Genomic DNA, 25,247 nt, shown 5'->3' on the forward strand with positions numbered 1-25,247 from the left:
CTGCAATAATTAAATATGTAAAAAATGTAATTTACATTTCCTTCAGCCTGAGGCTTATTCATTTCACTTTTGCTGTGAAAGGGCTTTTACACATCCCAAAATTATAACTTTTTTATATTAAAGCAAGCAAGCCTAGCCCAGATGAGAAAAAGTAATGCAAAAGTAATGTAAGACATTACTTTCTATAAAAGTAACTATGTAATGCAATTAGTTACTTTTTATAGAGTAACTCAATATTGTATTGCATAACTTTTAAAAGTAACTTTCCCCAAAACTTATTTGGAGTCACAAGATAACAGTTAAACAGTCTGTTTATTCTACTGTCTGCAAGCTAATCAATTATGCTCCAGTAGGAGTATACTAAGTCTTTATTTTAATTCAGATTTTATTTTGAGCAGTCACATGACACCTGGAATGCTGACCCACAATAAAGACTGACCCTCACAGGCATACCATTGTTATAGCTTTAGGGATTTCACCTGTTCATCAAAAGGAGAAGATGAAATTTTCTGCCTGCTTTTAATGCCTGCCAAGAACAAAGGGTAATAAATAACCATGATGACGGCTGCCCTCTACACCGATGGCTATCTGCCACTACTTTCCTAGCAGCATAATGCTGCCACGCTTTTCACTTCTATGTATAGCCGTTTCTATTCTCGTAGTTGTTAGGAGTAATACAAACACTGCACGCTCAGTCAAACGCATCTGCCTTGCTTTAGTTTAGAAGACATCATGGATAGTCAAAGGTGCAGGTTTGACTTTGCAGAAGTGGGTATTTGTAGATAAAAATGACAGGAGGTAACTTGATGGAGACGAGCAGCTGTGCTGGCTCAGAGATCGACGTGAGGAAGACGCTTCACCAGCCTATGGGTTTCACGAAAACAATAGTGAAAGTGAGATTTGGTGAAAGTGTCTTTACGGTGGAAAGAAGCCTGCTGGAGCAGCAGTGTGAATACTTTCGAGCTCTTTTCCAATCTGGGATGAAGGAATGCATGGAGGATGAGATTTGTCTTCAGGCGCCGAGCGCTTGTGGCTTTCTGGTCGCCCTCCGTGTGATGCATGGCGAAAGACCCATGCTGAGCGCTGACGAAATTGTTGACGCCATCCAATGTGCCGCGTTTTTTCAGATAGAGGTTCTTACTGAGCATCTCATCAATGTTATCAATTCAGACAACTGTCTTCTTATGTATCACACAGCGGCTACTTTTGGTTTATTGAAGCTCTTCAGAAGCGCAGCTTTGTTTATTCGAGACATGCATGTAGACCTCAAAGAAGATGTGAAGTGTCTACCAGACGATTTGATTGAATATATAGAGTCGTTGATTCCTAATTCCTATGTCACCGTCGGCACTCATTCGCCAACCATCAAGCTATTGCAGGACTTCATGAGGACTGTTTGTTATCTTGATGAGGATGAGAAAGACTGGAAGGTTCTTACTCACTTGCCTCTCAACGCCAGCACCACCATGGCAGGAGTTACGGTTTTAGACAACAAGCTTTACATTGTTGGAGGAGTCTATGATATTTCCAATAAGGTTGTGGATTCTGGTTTCTGCTATGATGTTTCTACAGACATCTGGAGCACATTTTCCAGCCCACAGCAGCTTCGCTACAACTGTACCTTGGTCAGCCACATGGGCGACCTTTATATCATCGGCGGAGAGTTTGAGAAGACCGTAATGTCCTCTGTGGAGAAGTACAAAGTCTCTTCGGACACCTGGAGCTTTGCTGCTCATCTTCCAAGACCTGCATCCGCCATCGCTTGCGCCAAAACCATGAGAAGACTGTTCATCTGCCTTTGGAGACCTAAAGATGCTACTGAGATTTACGAGTACATCACAAATAATGATGAATGGGTGTTAATCACGACACTCGTCCGCCATCAAAGTTATGGACACTGCATGGTAGCTCACAGGGACAATTTGTACGTTATGAGAAATGGGCCTTCTGATGATTTTTTGAGGTGCGTGATGGACTGTTACAACCTGACCTCGGGTCAGTGGACGGCCATGCCCGGGCAGTACGAGAACAGTAAGGGGGCTTTGTTTACCGCAGTAGTGCGAGGTGATTCTGTGTTCACGGTGAACCGCAGAGCGACAGTGGAATACGCTATTGAGGACAATAAATGGAGGACAAAAAAACAAATGACTGGATTTCCAAGAATTGGCTCAATGTGGACGTTCCTCTTGAGACTGCCGAAGCAAAGCAGAGAGCTTTTACAAAAGAAAGATAATGGAGCTGAGATCTCCTCTGACCTCAGTTCAAGTGCTTCTGTACATTGTGTTGACTGAGTTGTTTCGTGATAGCGGTAAATGTTATGTAACAACAGATATTTTTATTGACAGAAAAGAGAGGTTTGCACTTGTATTGACATCAAATTAATAAAAAAAATAATTCATTTAGTTTTTATAGCATTTTTTTTTTCAAACCATACTGTACAAAACTATGGGGTTGATCATTTTTATGTTTTTACAAGAAGTCTCTTATGCTCATTAAAATGTAATTTATTTGCTCAAAATACAATAAAATACAATAAAAAGAACATACTATTGTGAAATAGTATTATAACTCTAAATAATCATTTTCTATTTTAATACATCTTAACATGTAATTTATTCCAGTGATGCAAAGCTGAATTTTCAGCACCATTACTCCAGTCTTCAGTGTCACATGATCCTTTAGAAACCATTCTAATATGCTGATTTGCTACTTAAGAATTATTATAACAATCCTTTTTTTAATGTTTTTGAAAGAAGTCTCTTCTGTTCACCAAGCCTGCATTTATTTGATCCGAAATACAGCAAAAGCAGTAATATTGTGAAATATTCTTACTATTTAAAATTACTGTTTTCTATTTGAATATATTTTAAAATGTTATTTATTCCTGTGATTTCAAAGCTGAATTTGTAGCATCATTACTCCAGTCACATGATCCTTCAGAAATCATTCTAATATGCTGATTTACATTTATTATTATTATTCTCAATGTTGAATACAGCTGAGTAGATTTTTTTTTAGGTTTCTTTGATAAATACAAAGTTCAGAAGTCTTTGATACTGTTATAAATGTCTTTATCATCACTTTTGATCAATTTTAAGCAGTCTTGCCAAATAAAAGTATTAAAGTATTAATACTTATAATAATTAAAGTATTAAATAAAAATAATATAAATATATATATATATAATTTTTAAATACATATAATGTTACAAAAGCTTTTTATTTCAGATAAATGCAAAGAATCCTGAAAAAAAAATGTACTCATTTTCCACAAGTTGATATGATTCTTTAGGGTCTTAATGAAAAGTGTATAATATACTTTAGTTAAAAATTCTTAATGGTTGTGTAAAACAACACCCTTTTTACCTTGTCATAATGAGCTCTGAAAAAATCATCCCATTCTGAGGGATTGTTCCTTTAAATGCAAATGAGCTCTGCTCGCCCCGCCCCTCTCTTGTCTCTGTGGAGCGATGAGCCTGTTTACTTTAGCCGCTAAACTTGCTAACTAGAACGTTATTAGGAAAGGCGATCGCAAAGATTCATAAAAAAAAAAAAAAACCTTATACTCACTTCTGCTGTAAGTGAAACTGGTTCACGAATGATTCATGCAAACACAGACGTATTTATGTAGATCGGGAGGCGCATTCCATTCACAAACAAACAGTAATGTTCAAACAACATGAAAAAGTGAACTTTGCATCCAATGACCCCTTTAAATACAGCTAATAATAAAAATAAATGTTTCTTGAACAGCAAACCAGCATATTAGATTGATTTCTGAAAGATCGTGACACTGAAGACTGGAATAATGATGCTTAAAATTTAGCTTTGGTCACAGAAATATATTACAATTTTAAATGTATTCAAATAGAAAGTAATTATTTTAAATAGTAAAAATATTTCACAATATTACTGCTTTTGCTGTATTTTGGATCGAATAAATGCAGGCTTGGTGAGCAGAAGAGACTTCTCTAAAAAGCATTAAAAATCTTACTGTTCAAAAACCTGATACACACATGCAACCCTACATTGTTTTTTGTTTTTTTTGCAACTACTTGAATTTGAAGCCTCTTTTCTTAATTTAATCAGTGTATTCAATTAGTTAACTGTAGCTTAATCTGTTACATCTGATTAACATTTAACTATCCACACTCTGCCAGAGCAACACAGACAAGTTGGAGACAAAAGCGAGATGTGATTAATGGAAAACAAACAGGCCCTATAAATCTTCACGACTGAATTACACATGATTGATGGTCATTACAGTATATGTCGCCATGGCTACATAAGACCAAAATATAGAAACATTTCCTGTTTTTATATCAAACAAGCCATCTGTAAAACCCAATCCCTGGTGTACCCATACCAGAAGCGTCGGGTCAGATAAGGCCGCGAGGAAAGAGCGCAGATCCTCGAGAGAAAGTTTAAGATCAGCTGGAAAGAGAAACATGATCATCACAAATGATACTGTATTCATACAATCATTTATGACCTCATAAACTGGTAAGAGTGTAACCGTGTGGCGACTCGTTGACTGTTCAAACACTCAAATTATATCCAGACATTCCTTCAAGCTTTCGTAACTATTGTAAGAAGGTCCACTCATTACATGGGAACCTGAAGACACGCTGATAACTAATCATGTTACCACAATGAAAACATTGTGTCCAACCTTTGGCAGCCAAACAACAGAATCTATAGATCTTGGCAGGACTTCGCTACTCGCTCATGATGTCTGGCAGTTGTTTAATAGTGAAGGTAACATTTTATAGGAACTTTGCCATATAATAATGTTATAATAACGTTCACAAATACCAAAGTGAATTTGACAAACAAAAGCGTGTGTTGACCTCAAACAGATTTCACAAATGCTTGTTTTCTGAAATGAAAACAATGAGACATGGGTATTATTGTTTAGATTTGGGTTTTCTTCCAAATATTTGAGTGAAATGTCATATTGAATAGTCATTTTTTGTTTACAGTGGTAATCTGTGCAAATGCTGCACCCAAACGCAAACATTTTTTTAGGTTACAGATGCCATTGCTGGAGCTCTGCAACAAACTGAACCATTTGTAAGTTAACAATTTTATTATATCTGTTGTATCTTTGTAAATATTTTAACCATTTGAAATAACTGTTTTCTATTTGAATATATTGAATATCAAAGCTACATTTTCAGCATCATTACAAGGATTTTCTGATCTATCAGAAACCAATCTAATATGCTGATTTGCTGTTCAAGAAACATGTATTATAATGTTTTTTTTATCAATATTTAAAGTTTTTTTAATCAATATTTAAACATTCATAACATTTTTTCAAAAGTGATGATAAAGACATTTATAATGTGACAAAAGATTTCTATTTCAGATAAATGCTGTTCTTCTGAACCTTTTATTCGTCAAAGAAACCAGAAAAAATTCTACTTAGCTGTTTTCAGCATAATAGTAATAATAATAATAATAATAATAATAATAATAATAATAATAATAAATGTTTTTTGAGCAGCAAATCAGAATATCAGAATGATTTCTGAAGGATCATGTGACTGGAGTAATGATGCTAAAAAAATCAGCTTTAAAGTCACAGAAATAAACTACATTTTAAAATATATTCAAATAGTAAAGAGTTATTTTAAAAAGTAAAAATATTTTACTGTTTTTTTTTCTGTACTTTGGATCAAATAAACACAGGCTTGATGAGCAGAAGACACTTATTTAAAAAAAAAAAAAAAAAAAAATCAAAAATCTTACTGTTCAAAAACTTTTGACTGGTAGTGTACATTACATCAGGGTTTCCCAAACAAGGGTTTGTAAGGTGAATGCAGGGTGTTTGTGTGTTGATGAAAAGCTAATAATGAATTAAATCCATTAAATGAAAAATCGAAGTAAATAAATGAGGCTACAATTGAAATAAAATTAAAATTATTCTGATCGAATGCTCTGTATAAAATCTGCATAATTTCATTTAGTATTTAAAAGTAGCATTGTAATTACAAATTTAAAAATTAATTGTAATAATTATGAATGTAATTAAAATGTAGCATTGTAAAAAAAAAGAAAAGAAAAAAGAAATAATCAAATATTCAGTTTATTTTAAAGTACAGTTATATTATTACAATAATAACTTTCTGTCTTAAAAAACTAAATAATAATAAAACAAATCACATTTTTATCACTTGAATGGTCTCTTTGTTCCGTTTGCCTTTATATTTTTGTCAGATTTTGTTTATAATTAGTTAAAATAATAATTTCTTATGAGATGAATTGTTTATCATGTTGCAGTTTATCAAATCACAATTGCAATATATGCCAAAATAATTGCGATATATTGTCGATATACTGTTCAACCAATGTATTGTTTGATAATTACAAAATAAAAACAAACAAAATAAAACGCTTACAAAATGAAATATTTTATTTGTTTTCCAGCATGTCATTTGACCGTTAACCAACAGAGCACCGTAAATATGCAAATGTGTAGTTAAATTATTGAAATATTAATCTCAGGGGATACTTCAAGAAAATATTTTGTCAAAGAGGTTTGTCTGACGAAAACTAAATAGTGCAAATTTTCAGCATGTTGTACATAAGTGGAGGCACCATATAGGAACTGGAAAGATTGATATATATATATATATATATATATATATATATATATATATGGCTTTAACAATTCTAATGCATTTTAAAAAGTTTAATAATTGCATGAATTCCAAGAAAAACAAAACAAATTAACATCATAAATACCAATGGTTTACATTTCATTAAATAAGCAAAAGTTTGATTGCTATGGAAAACACTATAAAAATGCGTTGTTAGAGACTCATTCCCCGGTGTTGTTTGTCAAACTGTGCTTCTCCTCCTCAACACATGTCTAGAATGCACAATGAATAAACACAGTTCCTCATATGATAAATAAGCAACAGCTATATGAGCTCGGAGAATAACACAAACCATGATCGCTGCTAATTTATTGCATCATAACATGGATCGGATCAGGCCACGCGGGTCATGAGTTCCTCCAGCGCTCGCTCTCTGTGGTTCTCATGCACCAGAAGAACCTCTTTAATGGCGTTCTGCTGGAAGCCCATTTCATGAAACTGAGCAAGAAGGTGAAGGAACTCCTCAGCCTAAAATAGAAGAACAAATAAGGTTACAATATACACTAACGTTCAAAGATTTAGCGTTTAGATTTAAATTATTATTATTAATACTATCTATGTTTAATAATGATACATTAAGTTCTATTTCAAATAAATGCAGTTCTTTTCAACGTTCTATTCATCAAAGAATTCCGAAAAAAAAAAAAAAATTCAAATCAGCATGTTAGAATAGTTTCTGAAGGATCATGTGACACTAAGGACTGAAGTAATGATGCTGAAAATTCAGCTTTGCATCACAAGAATAAATTAAATTGTAAAATATATTCAAATAGAAAACAGTTATTTAAAACTGTAATAATATTTCACAGTTTTTCTGTTTTTACTGTATTTATGATCAAATAAATGCAGCCATGATGAGCATAAGAGACTTATTTGAGGTATCAAGTTTGTAGCATGTTAAAAAAAAAGTCATATGCATACCTTGGTCTCACAGTTCTGAAACATCTCGAGAGCTTCTTCAACCTGAGCTTCATCATAGCCGAGTTCACACAACCGATCACACGCCACCAGATAACTCAAGATCTGCAAGAGAACAAACAATCCTGAACACTAATGCAACGTGGATCACTTTAACTGCAGGAACGTGATTGAAGAAAAGCCCTCTGAGATTCTCAAACGCTTCATGAAAACAAGGCCAAGTTGTAATGGACTTTTGGGGAGCACTGCTTTATCCCCTAACACAAAGTAATTAGATAAACTGATCTGGTTATCGAGCACACCGTTGACGCAACAGCACGTCATCATAGCTATAGGCTTGTGAATGATCATTTGTTGAATCTGAGCTATCATAATTCATGATAAGGCTGGATGACAGGCTCAGAGCGGACTAAAAGTGGAGCGTGAAACGTGAGACGTATTTGGATAAGAGCCATGGAGGACCGGCTGGTCTGATTAATCTGTGTAACAAGATGAGCTTTGTTGATTCAAATGTGATCATCCTTCCCAAGCAGCTGTCTGATGTCACGCTGAGCGGCTTACTAGGCAGCTAAGGATACAGGCCAATAGAAATTCATCAGGCCTCGGTCAGTCAACAACTTCACAGACACATCACATCGCCTCAGGGCTTTCAAGCAATCTAATGATATAGAACAAATTCAAGTAAACTTTGGAAAAAGCTAAATAAATTCTTAATTACAACAGTGCTTAATTATTGGTAGAAATCGACTCATATGCTGAGAAAAGCACCATTTATAATTTAATTAATTAATTTCAGTAATTATTATTATTATTAAAAACAATAAATGAACTAATCATAATAATAATAATTTACTTTAATAATTTACATATACCAACTGCAATAATAATAATTATTATTAACGATTATTAATTTCTAATAATAATAATAATAATAATAAATAATAATTATTATTATTAGTTGTAGTAATTTAATAAACATTAATTACAAATATGTATTTAATTTATTAATTTAATAATTATTTATTAATAATTAATTAAGAAGACATTCTTTCTACCAGCTGCCAAACCCCACAGGCAATCTAATGATATGGAACAAAATCAAGTATTTATTATTAAATAAATACATTTCAGTTGTTTATTATTATTATTATTATTAAAAATAATAAACAAGAATTAATCATAATAATTTACATTGCTTCATAAATAATACCAACATCAATAATAATAATAATCAACAGCAATGATAATAATTACAAATATATTTTTTTACTCTTAATCTCTAATAATAATAATAATAATAATAATAACTTGTATTATTATTATTATTATTATTATTATTAATAATAATTTATAATAATAATCATTGTTCTTATTGTTTATAATAATAATAATAATAATAATAATAAAAGTTATTATTATTATTATACATTTTTTAGTAATAATTAGTAGTAGTAGTAATTTAACAAACATTAATTACAAATAAGTTTTTAATTAATTAATTAGACATTCTTTCTACCAGCTGCCAAACCCCACGGACAATTTAATTATACAGAACAAAATCAAGTAAGCTTTATAAATAATACCAACAGCAATAATAATCATAATAATAATAATAATAATAAATAATTATTATTACTATTATTATTATTATTATTATTATTATTATTATTACTACTACTACTACTACTACTACTACTACTACTACTACTACTACTACTACTACTGCTAATTATTAATTTCTAGTAATAATAATAACTACTACTACTAGTAGTAATTTAATAAACATATTCATTACAAATAAGTATTTAACTTATTAATTTAATAATTTATTAATCATTAATTAAATAAGACATTCTTTCTACCAGCTGCCAAACCTCACAGACAATATTGTGAGATGTTATTTTATCATCATTGATATTTTTATAGTTTTTGTTAATATTTCTAATTAGACTTAGATTTTGATTTTCTGTTTTCACTTTAAATTTAGTTTTCATATTTATTTATTTTTGTATTCATTTATAATTGTATTATATATATATATATATATATATATATATATATATATATATATATATATATATATGTATTATATATATAGATAGATAGATAGATAGATAGATAGATAGATATTAATACAATATATATTGTATTTCAGTAAACTTTTATTACAAATAAATTATTTTTATTTACCTATAATAACCCTGAATGTGATAACATAGGCAGTCAAATGTGAATTAAGTATCTTATTAAACAAAATGTGATGTGATCGTACAACTATTTTATCAGTATCGCAAATCAAGCCAATCCCATGATATGATTTTACTCAGATCAGTCAAAAGTTTTCATTAGTGAACTTCTCTGGCTGTATTCAGCTGCCCTGCAATCATCCAGCCTTCAAATGCTGATTTATTCATAGTCTTTTTCTCATAACCCCTTTTAAATAAACTTCAATGTAATTTTTTTTTCCACAATGCCCAACAACGTCAGTGATATTTGCCAATGATTTTAGCTTCATGACTCAAGTGTTCTCCTGAGGGAAGTTTTGTGATGCTGAGAACTAGATACTAGCAAGATACTATTTTGGAAACTTCAGTGGGATCTGGTGTCTATTTTTGCTGACTTTTTTTCTCATCGTACCCAGAATCAGATAAAAGAGGTTGAAACCAGATGTCTTGCTGTGACACAGAGATGAAACTGAAACACGGAGGGATTGTGAGTGAAATTTTTGGCAATGATTACAGAAGTTACTTAAGTTTGTCAGGATCAGTACAGAATATCTGATAGAAACAAATAAAAAAAAAAAAAAAAAAAAGAGCAGGTGCTTTTCAGCCAAACCTTCCTCAGTGACCTTGATGAACAAATGTGTTCACGGACATACTGTTTGGAGACTGAAAGTACACTGTAAAAATAAAAAAAAAAAGTCAAATGAAAAACTTAAGTTCAGTTGCTGAAATTATATTACATTAAATTAAAATTATATTACATTAAATATTCTTCTAATATAACTCATATAACTTATTTTGATGAGTTACATTCATGTAAAAACATAAGTTGCCGTAACTTACTGATCATAAAATTTTATACAGTGTACTCAACATAGAAAAAGAAAAATCATATCAGTCTCTATAAAAGCTGCAAATTTGAGTAACACAAAAATCTTTGCTTTAGTATTTTTTAAATGCTTTTTTAAAAGTCATCAAAACTATAAAATAACACAAATGAAAGTATGACAATTATTTACATTGTATTTAGCTTTATATAATATTATTTATTATATAAATTGTTAATAAAATAAATACTATATTATATAAATATTACTAATATTTAATATTATTTTTTAATATTTCATAGTTTGCTAATTTCTAATATTATTACAAAAACTTTATATTAGCTTTTAGCTTTATAATTATTCTTGTATTTTATAATTATATTTTATATTTATACTTTACACTTTAGAATTTTTATTTTAGTTGTAGCATTTTACGTTTTTGACATTTTTAAATATTTCTATTTAGCTTTATTTAGTATTTTTTGTTTAAATATTACTAATATTTAAATCATAAAAATTTTGTATTAGCTTTTAGCTTTATATTTATACTTTAGATTTTTATTTTAGATTTAGCATTTTACGTTTTTGACATTTTTAAATATTTCTGTTTAGCTTTTAGCATTTTTTTTAGTTTAAATATTACTAATATTTAAATAATATTTTGTATTAGCTTTTAGTTTTATATTTGTTCTTATATTTTGTTCTTATATTTTATATTCATACTTTACATTTTTATTTTAGTTTTAGCATTTTTTTTTTTTTTTTACCTTTTTTAAATATTTCTTTTTAGCTTTATTTAGGTTTTTTGTTTGTTTGTTTTAGTTTCAGCATTTTAGTGTTTCAATTTCAGTTTTAGTTAGCTGCCAAGGCAGAATTAAGTTTAATATTTTTCATCTATTACTTATGTTTAATTTCAGATTTATTTAAATTAATTCAGATTTATTTAATTTCAGTGAAATTAAAATATTAGTTTAGTAAAGCATTTCAAACCAAGTCTAAAGGTTTTTATGATAATGAGACACATGAATGTGGTGAAGTGTTCATAAGCACACTCACAACTGAACTATACCGGTAACCCACCATGCACTTTGATTGACCTTCCCCTGCGATACACCAAGGACAATCTCAGCATTACACCCCGACCATCTCTTATTTCAGACTGAATCCCTGTAACAGATCTCACTGACCTGCTCTGGACTCTGCTGGCCAGTTTTCTGGAGGGCGATGATGGCCGTACGGAGAGGGTAGCCCCGCTCGGTCACGGCTGCCAGCAGCTCCCTTTCCTCTGGGCTGAGAGCGGAGAGCAGCTCGACCGAAGAGTCCAGGACGGCAGCGTGGGAATTGAGTGGCCGTGATGGGGCCGGGGGGGAGGATGAACCCTGGGCCTGGAAAAAACAACAACAGTGCCTCATGGTCACAGTACCCTTGAGAGATGAGGGCAGGAAACACAATACTGAGAAAGTCTAGGATGATAAACACACTATTGTTGGTGCAAGGTTTGATTCACACTTAAAAACAACATTTCAGATATGTTCTGAAAACATTCGCATCCATGCTTTCTGTAGACACGTTTATCTAAAGCGATTTATAGCGTATTCAACATGTCCATTTTATCAGTATGTGTATTTCTTGGGAATCGAACCCATGACCTTGGTGTTATTAATGCCATTTTTAGTAGCTGAGCTACAGAAAGATAAACAACAACAATAACAACAAAAAAAAAAAAAATCAAATGTAGCTGCAAGAACCTATTACAGAGGTCTACGTGCCTTAATGATTAGTTCACTTTAATAATACAAATTTCCTGATAATTTACTCACCCCATGTCATCCAAGATGTTCATGTCTGTCTTTCTTCAGCTGAAAAGAAATTAAGTTTTTTGAGGAAAACATTCCAGGATTTTTTTTTGTATATAATGGACTTCAAAGGTGGTGAGCAGGTTGAAGATCCAAATTGCAGTTTCAATGAAGCTTCAAAGGGCTTTACACGATCCAAGCCGAGGAATAAGGGTCTTATCTAGCTAAACAGTCTAATTTTCTAAAAAAATAAATAAATAAAACAATACACTTTTTAACCACAAACACTCATCTTGCACTAGCTGACTTCTTGCTTTGTGTTTACGCTTTGTGTTTAGCGTGACCTTTCCAACATGATCACGTAATTCATGAAATCTAGCTACTGCTAGATAAGCATTTGTGGTTTAAAAAGTATATACTTTTTTTATTGTTTTTTAGAAAATGATTAATCATTTTGTTAGATGAGACCCATATTCCTCGGCTGGGATCGTGTAGAGCCCTTTGTAGCTGCATTGAAACCGCAATTTGGACCTTCACCACCTGTTGATCCACTGTATGGAGAAAAATCCTGGAATGTTTTCCTCAAAACCATTTCTTTTCAACTGAAGAAAGAAAGACGGACATGAACATCTTGGATGACATGGGGTAAGTAAATTAACCAGGAAATTTTTATTCTGGAAGTGAAATAATCTTTTAAGGTTCACCCAAAAATGAAAATTCTGTCATCGTTTAGCCATTGACTTCCATAGTATTTTTTTTCATACTATGCAAGTCGGTGACTACCATCAACTGTTTGGTTACCAACATTTTTCAAAGTATCATCTTTTGTGCTCAACAGAATAATAAAAAAAAAAAAACTCATACAGGTTTGGAACAACTTGAGGGTGAGCAAATGATGACAGTTTTCATGCATAAAAGTATGCTGCATATTATTTAGCACACCTGTAACCACCTAAAACAGAGATAAAAATGACCATTTTAAAGAAGTTCACTTCCAAAACAAAAATTTACATATAATTTACTCACTCTCTTGTCATCCAGGATGTTTATGTCTTTCTTTCTTCAGTCGATAATAAATTGTTTCTTGAGGGAAAGCATCTATTTTCTCCATATAGTGGACTTCAATGGTGCCCAAAGTTTGAATTTGCATAATGTAGTTTTATTGCAGCTTCAAAAGGCTCTAAACTATTCAAACCTGTGAAGAAGGGCCTTATCTAGTGAAACGCTTGGTTATTTTCTAAACAAATTGACAGTTTATATACTTTTTAACCTTAAATGCTCATCTTGTCTAAGATCTGCAATGCGCTTGCGAACTCTGTGTAATCCGGGTCAATACAGTTAGGGTATTTCGAAAAACTCCCATCTCAACTTCAAAAACGTCCTACATCACTGCAGAAGTGACCGACCCAGTGTTTAAAAGTGAACATGCAAAGAACACACCCTTTACCCAAAAAAAAAAAAAAATAAAAAAATAAAGCAGCGATGTAGAACGATTTTGAGGTTGGAGAAGAAAACGAGATGGAGTTTTTCATCCTATCCTAATTGTATTGACCCAGATACACAGAGTTCACATGTGCATCCCAGAGAATAGACAAGACGAGCATTTGAGGTTAAAAAGTATATATACTGTCGATTTGTTTAGAAAATGACCGATCGTTTCGCTAGATAAGACCCTTCTACCTCGGCTGGGATTGTTTAGAGCCATTTTAAGCTGCATTTAAACTACATTTTGGAAGTTGAAACTTAGGAGCACCATTGAAGTCCACTATATGAAGAAAATTTTTTCCCTCAAGAAACAATTTCTTTACGACTGAAGAAAGAAAGACACAAACATCTTGGATGACAAGGGGCTGAGTATATTATCTGTAATTTTTTGTTCTGGAAGTGAACTTCTTTTTATATGCCATATGAACACTGTGTATAATTTTTAACCTGTTATAGCACCACCTATTGCCCGATCTCCATAAAAGTTTGCATGCTTCTTTAGAATCGTCTGTTGCACATGTTTACCGAATTTCATGAAATTGAGGATTTGTTTAGGAGTTATAGACTTTTGGGTACATTCGGTCATGCTCATACTAAATGACACTATTATAGCTATTCAAATACTGAAGTTCACAAAGGGTTTCAGCACTTGAGTCACCAAGGAAGCCTGGAAGAATTCTCCAAACATGAAATAAAACATCAGCAAAGGTCAAGTAGCTTCTGGAAAATGCATTTCATTCTTTTCCCGTTCACTGTACATGAAAAAACTGTACGGAAAAACTACAAGCCCCTTGGCATCTTCAGTGCACCGTGACCGTCCGGCCTTGCAGGAGATGATGTCATGGACATTAATAACGTGTTGGATTAGACTGTCAACGAAAGCGTAACCTTGAAGTGTAGCTTGCTGAGAAAGACATTTCCTGAGCACTTCCACTCGCTAATCCAGACGAATTTGTTGCAGCTTGGGAAGATTCCAGGAAACGACTTAGCACTCACTATTATTAGCTAGTTCATCTTCTGAGACATTGCAGAAATGTGTAACCCCCCAAAAAAGAGAGAAGTACTTTGGAGAAGTCATTCATGTCTAATATCTGAATCAATTGAATGGGATGCTCAGACAGTCGTTTCATGGGAAACGACTAAATACCTTGCACTCACAGTAAGACACATTAGCACAGGATTTACAATGAGTCCTTCTGGAACGTGGCGAGAAATGACTAAATGCTTCTGGAAGACGAGTGGGCCTCTGATGTCTCTTGCTCAAGTGATTAAAAGACCTTTCTGGAGGCTTGTCAGTTAACACCATTTATAGTAGGGCAAACGGTTGCCTTCTAGGGACAACTGTTATTGTGAGCTCTGAACTGTTAAAACCTGAATTGGCAACTGTGAAAAGGTCTTCTTCACAGACATGCAAAATATTTTCTAAATAGATTAAAGAAATGAGTCGTCTGTGCCAGACTGTCTGTATGTGTACTCCCAAAGAGTACAAACTGTAATTTCAGGTACATCAAAACTTGCCCAAACATGTTCAGTAAAGAGGAGTGTCGTTTATTTAGCGTGTTTATTGTTTTAAAGCCACTAATGAGCTGCAATTTGCAGGATATTTGAACCACACCTTTTGGCATCTAGATGAACCATGTTTTTGTTTTTGTTTCATTGCACTTTGTACTCTAAAGTGCATTGGCTTGTAGAGAAATGTATACCCTGAGAGTAAGATGTGTGCTTGTTTTTGTCATTAATAGATGAGTGGGCACAAAATCACTATACTTTTAGTCCAATTGCTTGAATTCAAAAGGATAACATTTGATTAATATCCTCTTTTCCCACTGTAGAACAAGCAGCAAGAAGAAATTTCTTTAGCATAACATTAACGACTGATATCACTGAAATAGTCCTAAAATATATATATATATATATATATATAGTTTTCTATGACAGTTCTACATTATGGAAACCCGTTTCCGCTATGAAAAAATATAATATATAAAAAAAAAGGGTAATTTCAACTTTTTATCTCAATTCTGACTTTTTTTCCTCGCAATGAGTTTACATCTTGCAATTCTTACTTTTTTTTTGTCTTGCGAAAAAGTCAGAACTCCAAGACATAAACTCACAATTTTGCATTTTTTCTCAGAATTGCATAATATAAAGTCGTAATTGCAAGACATAAACTAGCAAATTGTGACTAATTTTCTCAGAATTGTGTGATATAAAGTTATAATTGCGAGTTATAAAGTCAGAATTGCAAGATAAAAAAATATGAATTTTGTCTCAATTCTGCATTTTATTGTGAGATATGAACTCACAATTGGAAGTTATGAAGTCCAGTTCTGAGGGAAAAAAAGACTATGTTCTCAGATTTGCGAGTTCATATCACACAATTCTGACTTTATAACATACAGTTGCAAGTTATTAAAAAAAAAGTGTCACAATTGCAAAATATACACTTGCAATTCTGAGAAAAAGTCAGAATTGTGAGATAAAGAGTTGTAAAACCTTGTTTTATTTTTTATTCAGTGGCAGAAACAGGCTTCCATACAACACTGTAAAAAGAAACAATTGCATTCTGGTTTGTTGACTTTCTTGGAGGCTTTTAATCACATTTAGTTTAATATCAGTGAAATCAGGCGTCTCAAGTGCAAAGAACGAGGCACTTCTTGCCGTGAAAAAATTTCCCCATGCAATTTCAAATCTGCTTGGTTTGGAAGTGACCTCTGTGCGACTAGTGTGTCAAGCAAAAAAAAAAAGAAAGAAAATAAAAAATAAAAAAAAGAAAGCTCCTCCATCATCAATGCATGAAAATTTTCACCAAAATTTCACCTATGCACCTAAACGATACGCTTTGATAAGGATTTGACATCTTGTGACCTTCACTTATGCGCATCTGTGAAGTCTACAAGACCACAGGGTATCCTATTTGTAGCTTCAGGATTCGAAAGGCCTATTTTTGTAGGCCCATTTTTAATGGGTCTGTGGTTAAATGCCTGAAATAAAGGTCTGTGGTGAACCTGTTTTCAACATAAAATACACCTGTGACCTGTTAAAAAAAAAAAAAAAAAGGGTGGTTACAATGGGCTAAATGGGACTATAGAGACTGATAATGTACTCACCCGCCTGTCATCCAAGACGTTCATGTCTTTCTTTCTTCAGTCATAAAGAAATTATGTTTTTTGAAGAAAACATTTCAGGATATTTCTCCTTTTAGTGGACTTCTATGGAGCCCCCGAGTTTAAACTTCAAAAATGTAGTTTAAATGCAGCTTCGAAGGGCTCTAAACGATCCCAGCCTAGGAAGAAGGGTCTCATCTAACGAAGCAATCTATTTTCTAAAACAATGTACAATTTATATACTTTTTAACCTCAAATGCTTGTCTCGTCTAGCTCTGTGATGCACATGCATACTCTGCAGACCCATTCAAGACAGTTAGGGTGTATCGAAAAACTATCTCATTTTCTCCTCCAACTTTTAAAATCATCCTACATCGCTGTTTTACTTTTGTAAAGGGTGTTTGACCATCTTTTCACACTCACTTTGTAAACACTGGGTCGGTACTTCTGCAGTCTAAAAAGTATATAAATTGTACTTTTTTTTTTTTTTTTTTTTTTTTTTTTTTTTAGAAAATAACCGATCATTTCGCTAGATAAGACCCTTCTTCCTTGGCTGTGATCGTTTAGAGCCCTTTGAAGCTGCATTTAAACTGCATTTTGGAAGTTCAAACTCGGGGGCACCATAGAAGTCCACTATATGGAGAAAAATCCTCAAATGTTTTCCTCAAAAAAACAATTTATTTATGACTGATGAAAGAAAGACATAAACATCTTGGATGACAAGGGGTGAGTAAATTATCTGTAAATTTTTCTGGAAGTGAACTAATCCTTTAGACGTCATGCCAAACACGAAAACTCATCTGCTCAATAATCCACTTTTACTGCCTCAGGTGTGTTTACATTAGCACTCTTGTAAACTATTCTAACTTTCAGGGAAATGTTTTTTAAATAAATATCAAAGCACTTAGTGATAATTTTTAAACGAACATTTACCATTATAAACAAAACATGCAATAATCATAAACTTTTGTTGGTCACAGAGCTTATTTTCAACTATAAAAACCAATGGAAAAAATTTTGGGGGTTTTTGTCAAGAGAAGTAGGGTGATGCAAACTTCCAGGCTGGCCTACAGAAATACGTCATTACTGCAGCATTTGCTATGCACCATTTCAGTGTGAATCCAAAGTGGAGGCAGACTGTAAGAGCTGAAGTTGAAGATGTCTTACCTTTGAGGTGGGATTGTTGATGCATTCAAACTGTAGGTTGTTGAGGAAGGTTGTGGAAGATGCATTGGTACACCCAGCAGAGTTCTGACTCCTCTGGAAGTTTCTTTGGGGTGAGTTACGCCTGCAGAGAGAGGACGGCATCCCCTGGCGCTGCGCGGCGAGGCCGCAAGGTGAAGGCAGCTTGAGGAAGTTTGATGATCCACAAGTGTGCAAGTCTTTCAACCCTGGTCCTTGTCTTGGCAAACCTAAACCACTTTGTTTAGACTGTGCTTCATCCTCAGCAAGAGCAGCCCCATCTTCTTCTGTAAATTCTTCATCTTCTGAGTCAGAGATAGTGAATTTGACTCGGGCGTTCATCGCACGGTAGTGGGCCGCATTTAAGCTGCGGCTGCGTGGACGAGGGTTGGGCTCCCAGAAGTCGCTGTTCCAGCGGCTGGCTAACCTGCTCTCCTGAGGGCTGCTGAACATCATCCAGTATGGAGGACAGGTTGCTGTCAGCTCAAAGGAAGAGTGGGGACTGAGTGTTGGATAGCCACTCTGGAGACCCGTGAGAACCCAGTTCTCCAGGCTGAAGACATACTAAAACAAAAGAGACATCTTTAGATTTGTGTTTCACATGCTAACATCAATGTCAAACATCATTTGATGACATCCAAACCAAAGTTTTTCCATAACTTATCGTTTATATGCCAAGTCTACATCAAAATGGAGCCAACTGGGAACACGTCAGTCCTATTCTGACTACAAAAACACCACGTATACTTAATTTGCAATCCTATTATTTAGAGAGAACATTTTTTTGGAATCTACAGACCATCAGAGCAAGTCTTGCTCTTGCTTGATTTTAAGCAGTTGGAGATGACAGATTCTGCCAAAAATCCCATAATGTTTGATGGGCACAGACTCAAACAGAGTTTTTTGGGCTTCAGACTATTGCTATGCCCCAATTCAGAGGCTGCATACTTCAAAAGCTGTATTTAAAGACCAAATGCATTACAGTGATGCGATAAAGGCTCCTTCAAATGCGGCCTGAGTTCTTTATTTCTTGGGCCATAAAGGATACAAGCAGATCCTTCACATCCCAGACAAATCAAAGATTTATTGCACATGCTTTTTTTTTTTTTTAACAGAGAAAATGCTGAATTTCATTGTAAATGTACACTCTAAAAAATGGGTTATTTTTTAACTCAAATGCTGGGTTCAGCCTTTTGAGCCATTTTATTGGATTGTTTTTAGTATTTTTACCCAGGTGCTGGGTAGTTTTTCTGCTTTTTAAAAAATGCTGGGTTATTTTTTCCCCCCCAAATGCTGGGTTTAGCCTTTTGAACCATTTTATTGGATTGTTTTTAATATTTTTACCCAGGTGCTGGGTAGTTTTTGTGCTTTTTAAAAAATGCTGTTTTTTTTTTTTTTTTTTAACTGAAATGATGGGTTCAGCCTGTTGGCTCATCTTATTGTGTTGTTTTTAATATTTTTACCCATGTGCTGGGTAGTGTTTCTGCACTCTAAAAATGCTGGGATATTTATTTTTTTTAACCCAAATGCTGGGTTCAACCTGTTGGGTCACTTTCTTGGGTCGTTTTTAACATTTTTTATCCAGGTTCTGGGTAGTTTTTCTGCTCTCTAAAAATGCTGGGTTATTGTTTTTTAGCACAAATGCTGGGTTCAGCCTGTTGGGTCATATTTTCTTTTTTATGTTTTGTTTTAAATATTCCCCTGGCGAACAGCAGCCCATCACCAGCTCAGATTTTGGTGGCACACTGGCATGAGAATTAGCACTATTTTGTTGAAAAGTGATTACAGAGAATGTTTGAATACATTTAAATGTTACATTTTTTATTTCTAAAATGCTTGTTAAACAAGTTTAAATGTATGTAATATTGTAAACTATGCTGTATTCACCCAAATTAATTTTATTAGTCTTATATTTTTGTCCATGGGTGTTTCTGATTATTGCCCCAACACTGCAAAAAATAAAAAACAAAAAAAATTGTTGTGTCAGCTTAAAATAATTTGTTACCCTGCTACCTTAAAATGTTAAGTTCAGTCAACTAAAATAAGTTTATTCAACTTGAAATGTTAAGTTGTACTAAGTAACAACTTAGATATTTGTGTTTGCTAAAGTTAACAGATGGGTAAGTAACCCAGCTTCCTTAAAATTTGAAGTTGATTCAACTCACATATCTAAGTTGTCACTTAGTATAATTTAACATTTCAAGTTGAATAAACAGAGTTGACTGAACTTAAAATTTTAAGGCAGCCAGGTTACAAATTATTTTATGTTGACTCAGCAAATTGTTTTTTACAGTGTATAATTCTAAGTGTGATTTTTTATTTCCAGCCCATTGTATACCAGCAATATAGTTATTTTTTTAAAATTCCTAATAATTGCATAAATACTGGACTGTGTAGCCCTCATAAAGCAAGATTTGCTTTATGAGCTCCACAAGTAAATTCAGCTTCATCTAAATGTATGCTGAGCTACTGCTTTGGGAACCCCTCTGGACATTACTAACATCTATCATTATCAGCATTATGAATCATAGAGCACCACAAAACAGATGTGAAAAAGAGAAGTATACACACCGGCCAAATATTACACAACAATTTGCATCCCATTCAAGTCCTCAATGCAAAATGAAGCGTTCAGTGCTCTAAGGCAGGTACACAGTGTTGCTCTTGGATGGATGTGGGACAAATGACTAAGACTTTATAGAAACTCCAGTTCAACACATAACCATAAAAGGTTCACATTAGCTTATTTCGATTCGAATGCAATAACCTCTGACAGCAGTGTGTTTCCTTTGCAAATACCTTGACCAGTAACAGACAAACCTTTAGGAATTTTAAGTATTTTATCCCAATGGATCTACAGTAACAATTACATCGACAATATTCCATTGATTACTGACACTTTTTTCCACCCTTACTGTTTATTTTTTGTAATCAGAGACATAATTGTACTGTATTTTTGACATGGTCCTCATGCCGATCCCACACCTCTGGGCTAAACAAACAGCGTACTAGACAGATTTCATGTCAGTGCAATTATAGAGCAATCACAGATGGGTTAGAGGTGGCAGGGATATGCTTACACCAATGCATGTTACAAGTGTCTTTGTATTTTCCCATGACCTTGTTAGTGACAGTCTGCACTGTTAATTACATTACGACCGACGGCTGCTGTAATCAGTGGCAAATTACATTGAGCCTAATGCAGTTTATGGAAGTCGCAGATGCTCTCTTGGGAACAGTCTTTAAGATCTCACAACCACATACTGTAATTTAGTATTAGTACAGAACTCAAGTTCCCTTGAGAGGTGCTACATGAAGTATGCTACCTTTCAAAAGTTTGAGGTCAAGAAGATTCGTTTCTACAGATAGCAATGGTATTAAATGGACAGAAAATGGAGGCTTCAGAATCAATGTTTTTGTAACAAAAACAACAACAATATATATATTTAAATAAATAAATAAACAAAAATAAATTGTAGAGCAGGCCAGTTCGCCCCTGTGCCTCACTATCACAAAATCTTAGTCTGTGCTCACAAATAACAAAATACTAAAGTCCATAATCAAAGTTTTGAACATTTCTCATCCAGTCCCTCCAAGAGCAAATAATATGAGCTCATCCAAATTTATTTTATGGCTATGCACATGAGCAATTGTTAATTTAATTTAATTTAATTTGTTTATTTCTCCCAGAGACTCTTAAAAACTTAGACAAGGCTTATACACACTTCAAAAAGAACATGTATTTAGACGGTCAAATGTTAGTGGAGCGTAAATGTAAGGAAATACACCTGTTTGAAACAGAGAAGAAATGACTTCAAACATCCACTAAAATTCACCTTGGTGCCAGCTAGTTAAAAATAATTCCCTAAATGGCTTAGAAAACGAATCGTTTTGACGATGTGAAAAGTGTGCGTTAAGTGTCCAAATGCATTTTGACGCCAGCAGATAACGTCAGTTCAGAAACACGGTGTTTAGAGAAAAGCATCAGACCTCAGTTTCCTGCAGTATCTTCAGGTAATCGGGTAGAGTGATTTCTGGAGCCGTGATGAGCTCGACCTGTTCTTGAGCATCCTCAAGGAAACCGAGAGGGATCTTAAAGGGCACCTCATCCAGACAGGACATTTCACTCCTATCTGAAAACAGAAATAATGAATAAAGAAACATCAGACTGCAAACCAACCTAATCTATGCCCCAGATCTCACATTATGGGTTTTAAATGTAGACCATCTGTCAAAAGTTTGGAATGTTGGAATGATTTCTAAAGGATCATGTGACACTGAAGACTGGAGTAATGATGCTGAAAATTCCGCTTTGCATCACAGGAATAAATTACATTTTAAACCATATTCAAATAGAACACTGTTATTTCAAATTAAAATAATATTTAACAATATTACTGTTTTTCCTGCATTTCTGATCATGATAGTGGGCATGAGAGATGTCTTTTGTAAAAAATTATTTAACATTTTTGACAGATAGTGTAATAATACAAAAAAAAAAAAAAAAAAACACAGACAAAAACTACACTTGCATGTTTTTCCTCAAGTTCTTTGCAGAAAACACATAGGTGTTGTACTTCTGGCTGGAACTTCTCTATATTTGTTTACCTGTTACACAATAGTAAGGAGACTAGAGGATTAAGGATTAAAGATTACCAAGACTCAACCACCTGACCATCTCAACGTCACTGCCATGTGCCACGACACATGCTTCATCATCTGTACACCTGCAAAAAACCATGCTGGAAGAGTTGGTGCATTTTTCTCAAGACTAGTTATGGCTTGTCTAAAAGTACTATTGAAATTATCTTAAGAAAACCTTGCCAAATGTTAATGAAAAGTTAGTGTCCTGCACCAGACGGCCTGCACTATGGCAGAGCACTGGGACAGATGCTCAAATCTGATCCTAATATGCTGCTCCACACCTTTCTCACCAGATGGTTTTAGATTTTCAATCTGAGCCAAATCTTAACAGCCAGATGCTCGGTAAGCTCTAAGGTTGTTTTCCTTCTTGTGCAAGAACGAACAATGGAAATTACAATAAATTGCCATATTCTGCCAAAAACCACATGCAGAAGATACTGGAAATGAGTGAGTAATCCATAACAGTGCCTTACGGAATTAAAAAAATGGTGTAGGATTTACTTAAAAACAACTTTCACTCAGAAATTGCAAAAAGAAATGGAAAATAACACATTTATGAAATGGCATTTCTTGTAAAAACACTCCAATAATCTTTATTTACAACTATTTTTATAAGTTCTTTTGTACATTAATGATGAAATATCTGGTCTAGTAATATTAGACTAATGCTAGAGAAAACTTTTAATCAAAAACCTACTGAAATAAACATTTGAGTGTCTAAACTTATAAAATATTGGTAACACTTTACAATAAGGTTCCATTAGTTAACATGAACAAAAAATGAAAAATGACTTTAAAGCATTGATTAAACTCAGATGTTGTGTGTGTTAATATTATTTAATGGACCTGTTAACACGAAATAACAATGAACAGTTGTATTTTTTTATAAATTAACATTAAGACAAATACTAGAATAAATGTAATGTTTATTGCAAGTTGCTGTAAGTTAGTTAATTAACATTAAGTAATAGGACCTTGTTGTACAGTGTTATCGAATTATCTTACTTATTTTGGCATTAACAAAAAATTAAATGGGGGAAAAAAATGACACATTTAAATAAGAGTGATCATTTATCTGAAATCTCTTTTTAAAACTTTGATTTAAAAAAATAACAAAAAAACATACTGTATTTACAAACTGTATTTATTGCAGAAAAAAAACCCTCATACATCTTTTAAAATAAAATAAAGATGTTTAATGTTTTGGCATAAAAAAGTTTTATGTTTTAGATTATATTTGAATTGTTACACATTTCTATATTATACTTAAATACTATAAATATATAAAGTTTAAAATATATATAAAATTTTACATTACATTTATATTACATACACAAATCAATCAGCCTTCATTTAAACTGGTGACATTAATAACACAATGCATTTAATATTATTAAAAAGAACAAATAATTCCAAATTTATGTAATAAAATGTAAGTTTATCAAACAAAAAAAAACTTTAAATTTAAATCAGTTCAAAATACATTAGCCATTTCACACAAACTCAAGTCAAAACTAGATGTTCACAGTCAGTTTTAATAAATATTAACTCACCTTCTGGTTCTCCTGCGTGTGGCTGGTCTGAGCGGTGTGATGTACACAGTGTTATGGTCACTCTTCACAGAGCCGTGTGTTGATTCCTCTGCTCCACTAATCCACTCACACAACACACACTGACTTTGGCGGTTTACCTGAGCCGCTCACACCTACAGGAAGTCAACCTAAAGCATCCACATTTAGAAAACCATCATGGGAACACTTTATTTTTTTTGACAACTAAGGAATTATTCAATCAAGTGAAATATTACACAAACAAAATGCATCTGTACATATCTTAACGTGTTGCTATTTGTAAACAACACAATCAACCTGATTGTCTTAAGCAGTCCACGGGAACACAGTGTGACGTAATCAGTCTTCTGGCTTTTTCACAGAACAACATGTGATGTGTTTTGAAGGATGACTAATAGATGGATCTTTCTCCAAATAAATGGGTGAATCTCTGTCGATGACCTCTATGAGTCTTATAATTTATCCCAAATCGAAGCCTATTCTTTGCATCAAAACATTATTTTGCAGAATCTGCAAAATGTTCATTATGTTCATTATCATATAAAATGCATGGTAATTTTAATTTAGTACTGACCTGAATAAGACATTTAACATAAAAGACGTTTACATACAGTCCACAAGAAAAAAAATAATAGCTGAATTTATAAAAATGACCCAGATGTTACCCAAATGATCCACAGCTGTGTTTTTTTGTTTAGTGATAGTTGTTCATGAGTCCCTTGTTTGTCTTGAACAGTTAAGCTGCCTGCTGTTCTTCAGAAAAATTCTTTAGGTTCCACAAATTCTTTGGTTTTTCAGCATTTTTGTATTTGAACCCTTTCCAACAATGAC

At 33.2% G+C, this 25,247-nt stretch overlaps 2 protein-coding genes across 4 annotated transcripts; one reads left to right on the plus strand and one right to left on the minus strand.

The window, feature by feature from the left end:
- Positions 1-788: 788 nt before the first annotated feature.
- kbtbd13a (kelch repeat and BTB domain containing 13a) lies at positions 789-2,291 on the plus strand. Its single transcript, XM_051115874.1, has one exon. The coding sequence runs from the start codon at positions 789-791 to the stop codon at positions 2,289-2,291; it is 1,503 nt and encodes a 500-aa protein (XP_050971831.1).
- A 4,139-nt stretch (positions 2,292-6,430) lies between these two features.
- Positions 6,431-25,151, minus strand: ubap1lb (ubiquitin associated protein 1-like b). Of its 3 annotated transcripts, none has more exons than XM_051113946.1 (6): positions 24,399-25,151; positions 22,192-22,330; positions 18,187-18,765; positions 11,819-12,016; positions 7,586-7,687; positions 6,431-7,132 (listed from the first exon to the last, which is right to left on the minus strand). In XM_051113946.1, exons 2-6 carry the CDS (start codon positions 22,321-22,323, stop codon positions 6,998-7,000), a joined length of 1,146 nt encoding a protein of 381 aa, XP_050969903.1. In that variant the 5' UTR covers positions 22,324-22,330; positions 24,399-25,151; the 3' UTR covers positions 6,431-6,997. The 3 variants fall into 3 exon arrangements, with proteins under 3 accessions (XP_050969903.1, XP_050969902.1, XP_050969901.1); XM_051113945.1 differs by having other exon boundaries at positions 22,192-22,334; XM_051113944.1 differs by lacking the exon at positions 24,399-25,151 and adding an exon at positions 22,858-23,235 and having other exon boundaries at positions 22,192-22,334.
- Positions 25,152-25,247: the final 96 nt, after the last annotated feature.

The sequence above is a fragment of the Labeo rohita genome, chromosome 7 (assembly GCF_022985175.1).
Source record: "Labeo rohita strain BAU-BD-2019 chromosome 7, IGBB_LRoh.1.0, whole genome shotgun sequence".
In the NCBI taxonomy this organism is placed as follows: Eukaryota; Metazoa; Chordata; class Actinopteri; order Cypriniformes; family Cyprinidae; genus Labeo; species Labeo rohita.

Excerpts from the sequence above, each read along its gene's own strand:
- kbtbd13a (XM_051115874.1), top strand. The coding sequence starts at position 789 with ATGACAGGAGGTAACTTGATGGAGACGAGCAGCTGTGCTGGCTCAGAG.
- ubap1lb (XM_051113944.1), bottom strand. The coding sequence starts at position 22,942 with ATGGTTTTTTGCAGGTGTACAGATGATGAAGCATGTGTCGTGGCACAT. Across the intron at positions 12,017-18,186 it reads TCAACAATCCCACCTCAAAG|GCCCAGGGTTCATCCTCCCC; the intron begins GTAAGACATCTT and ends TGTTTTTTCCAG. Across the intron at positions 7,688-11,818 it reads GCCAGCAGAGTCCAGAGCAG|ATCTTGAGTTATCTGGTGGC; the intron begins GTCAGTGAGATC and ends GTTCTCTTGCAG.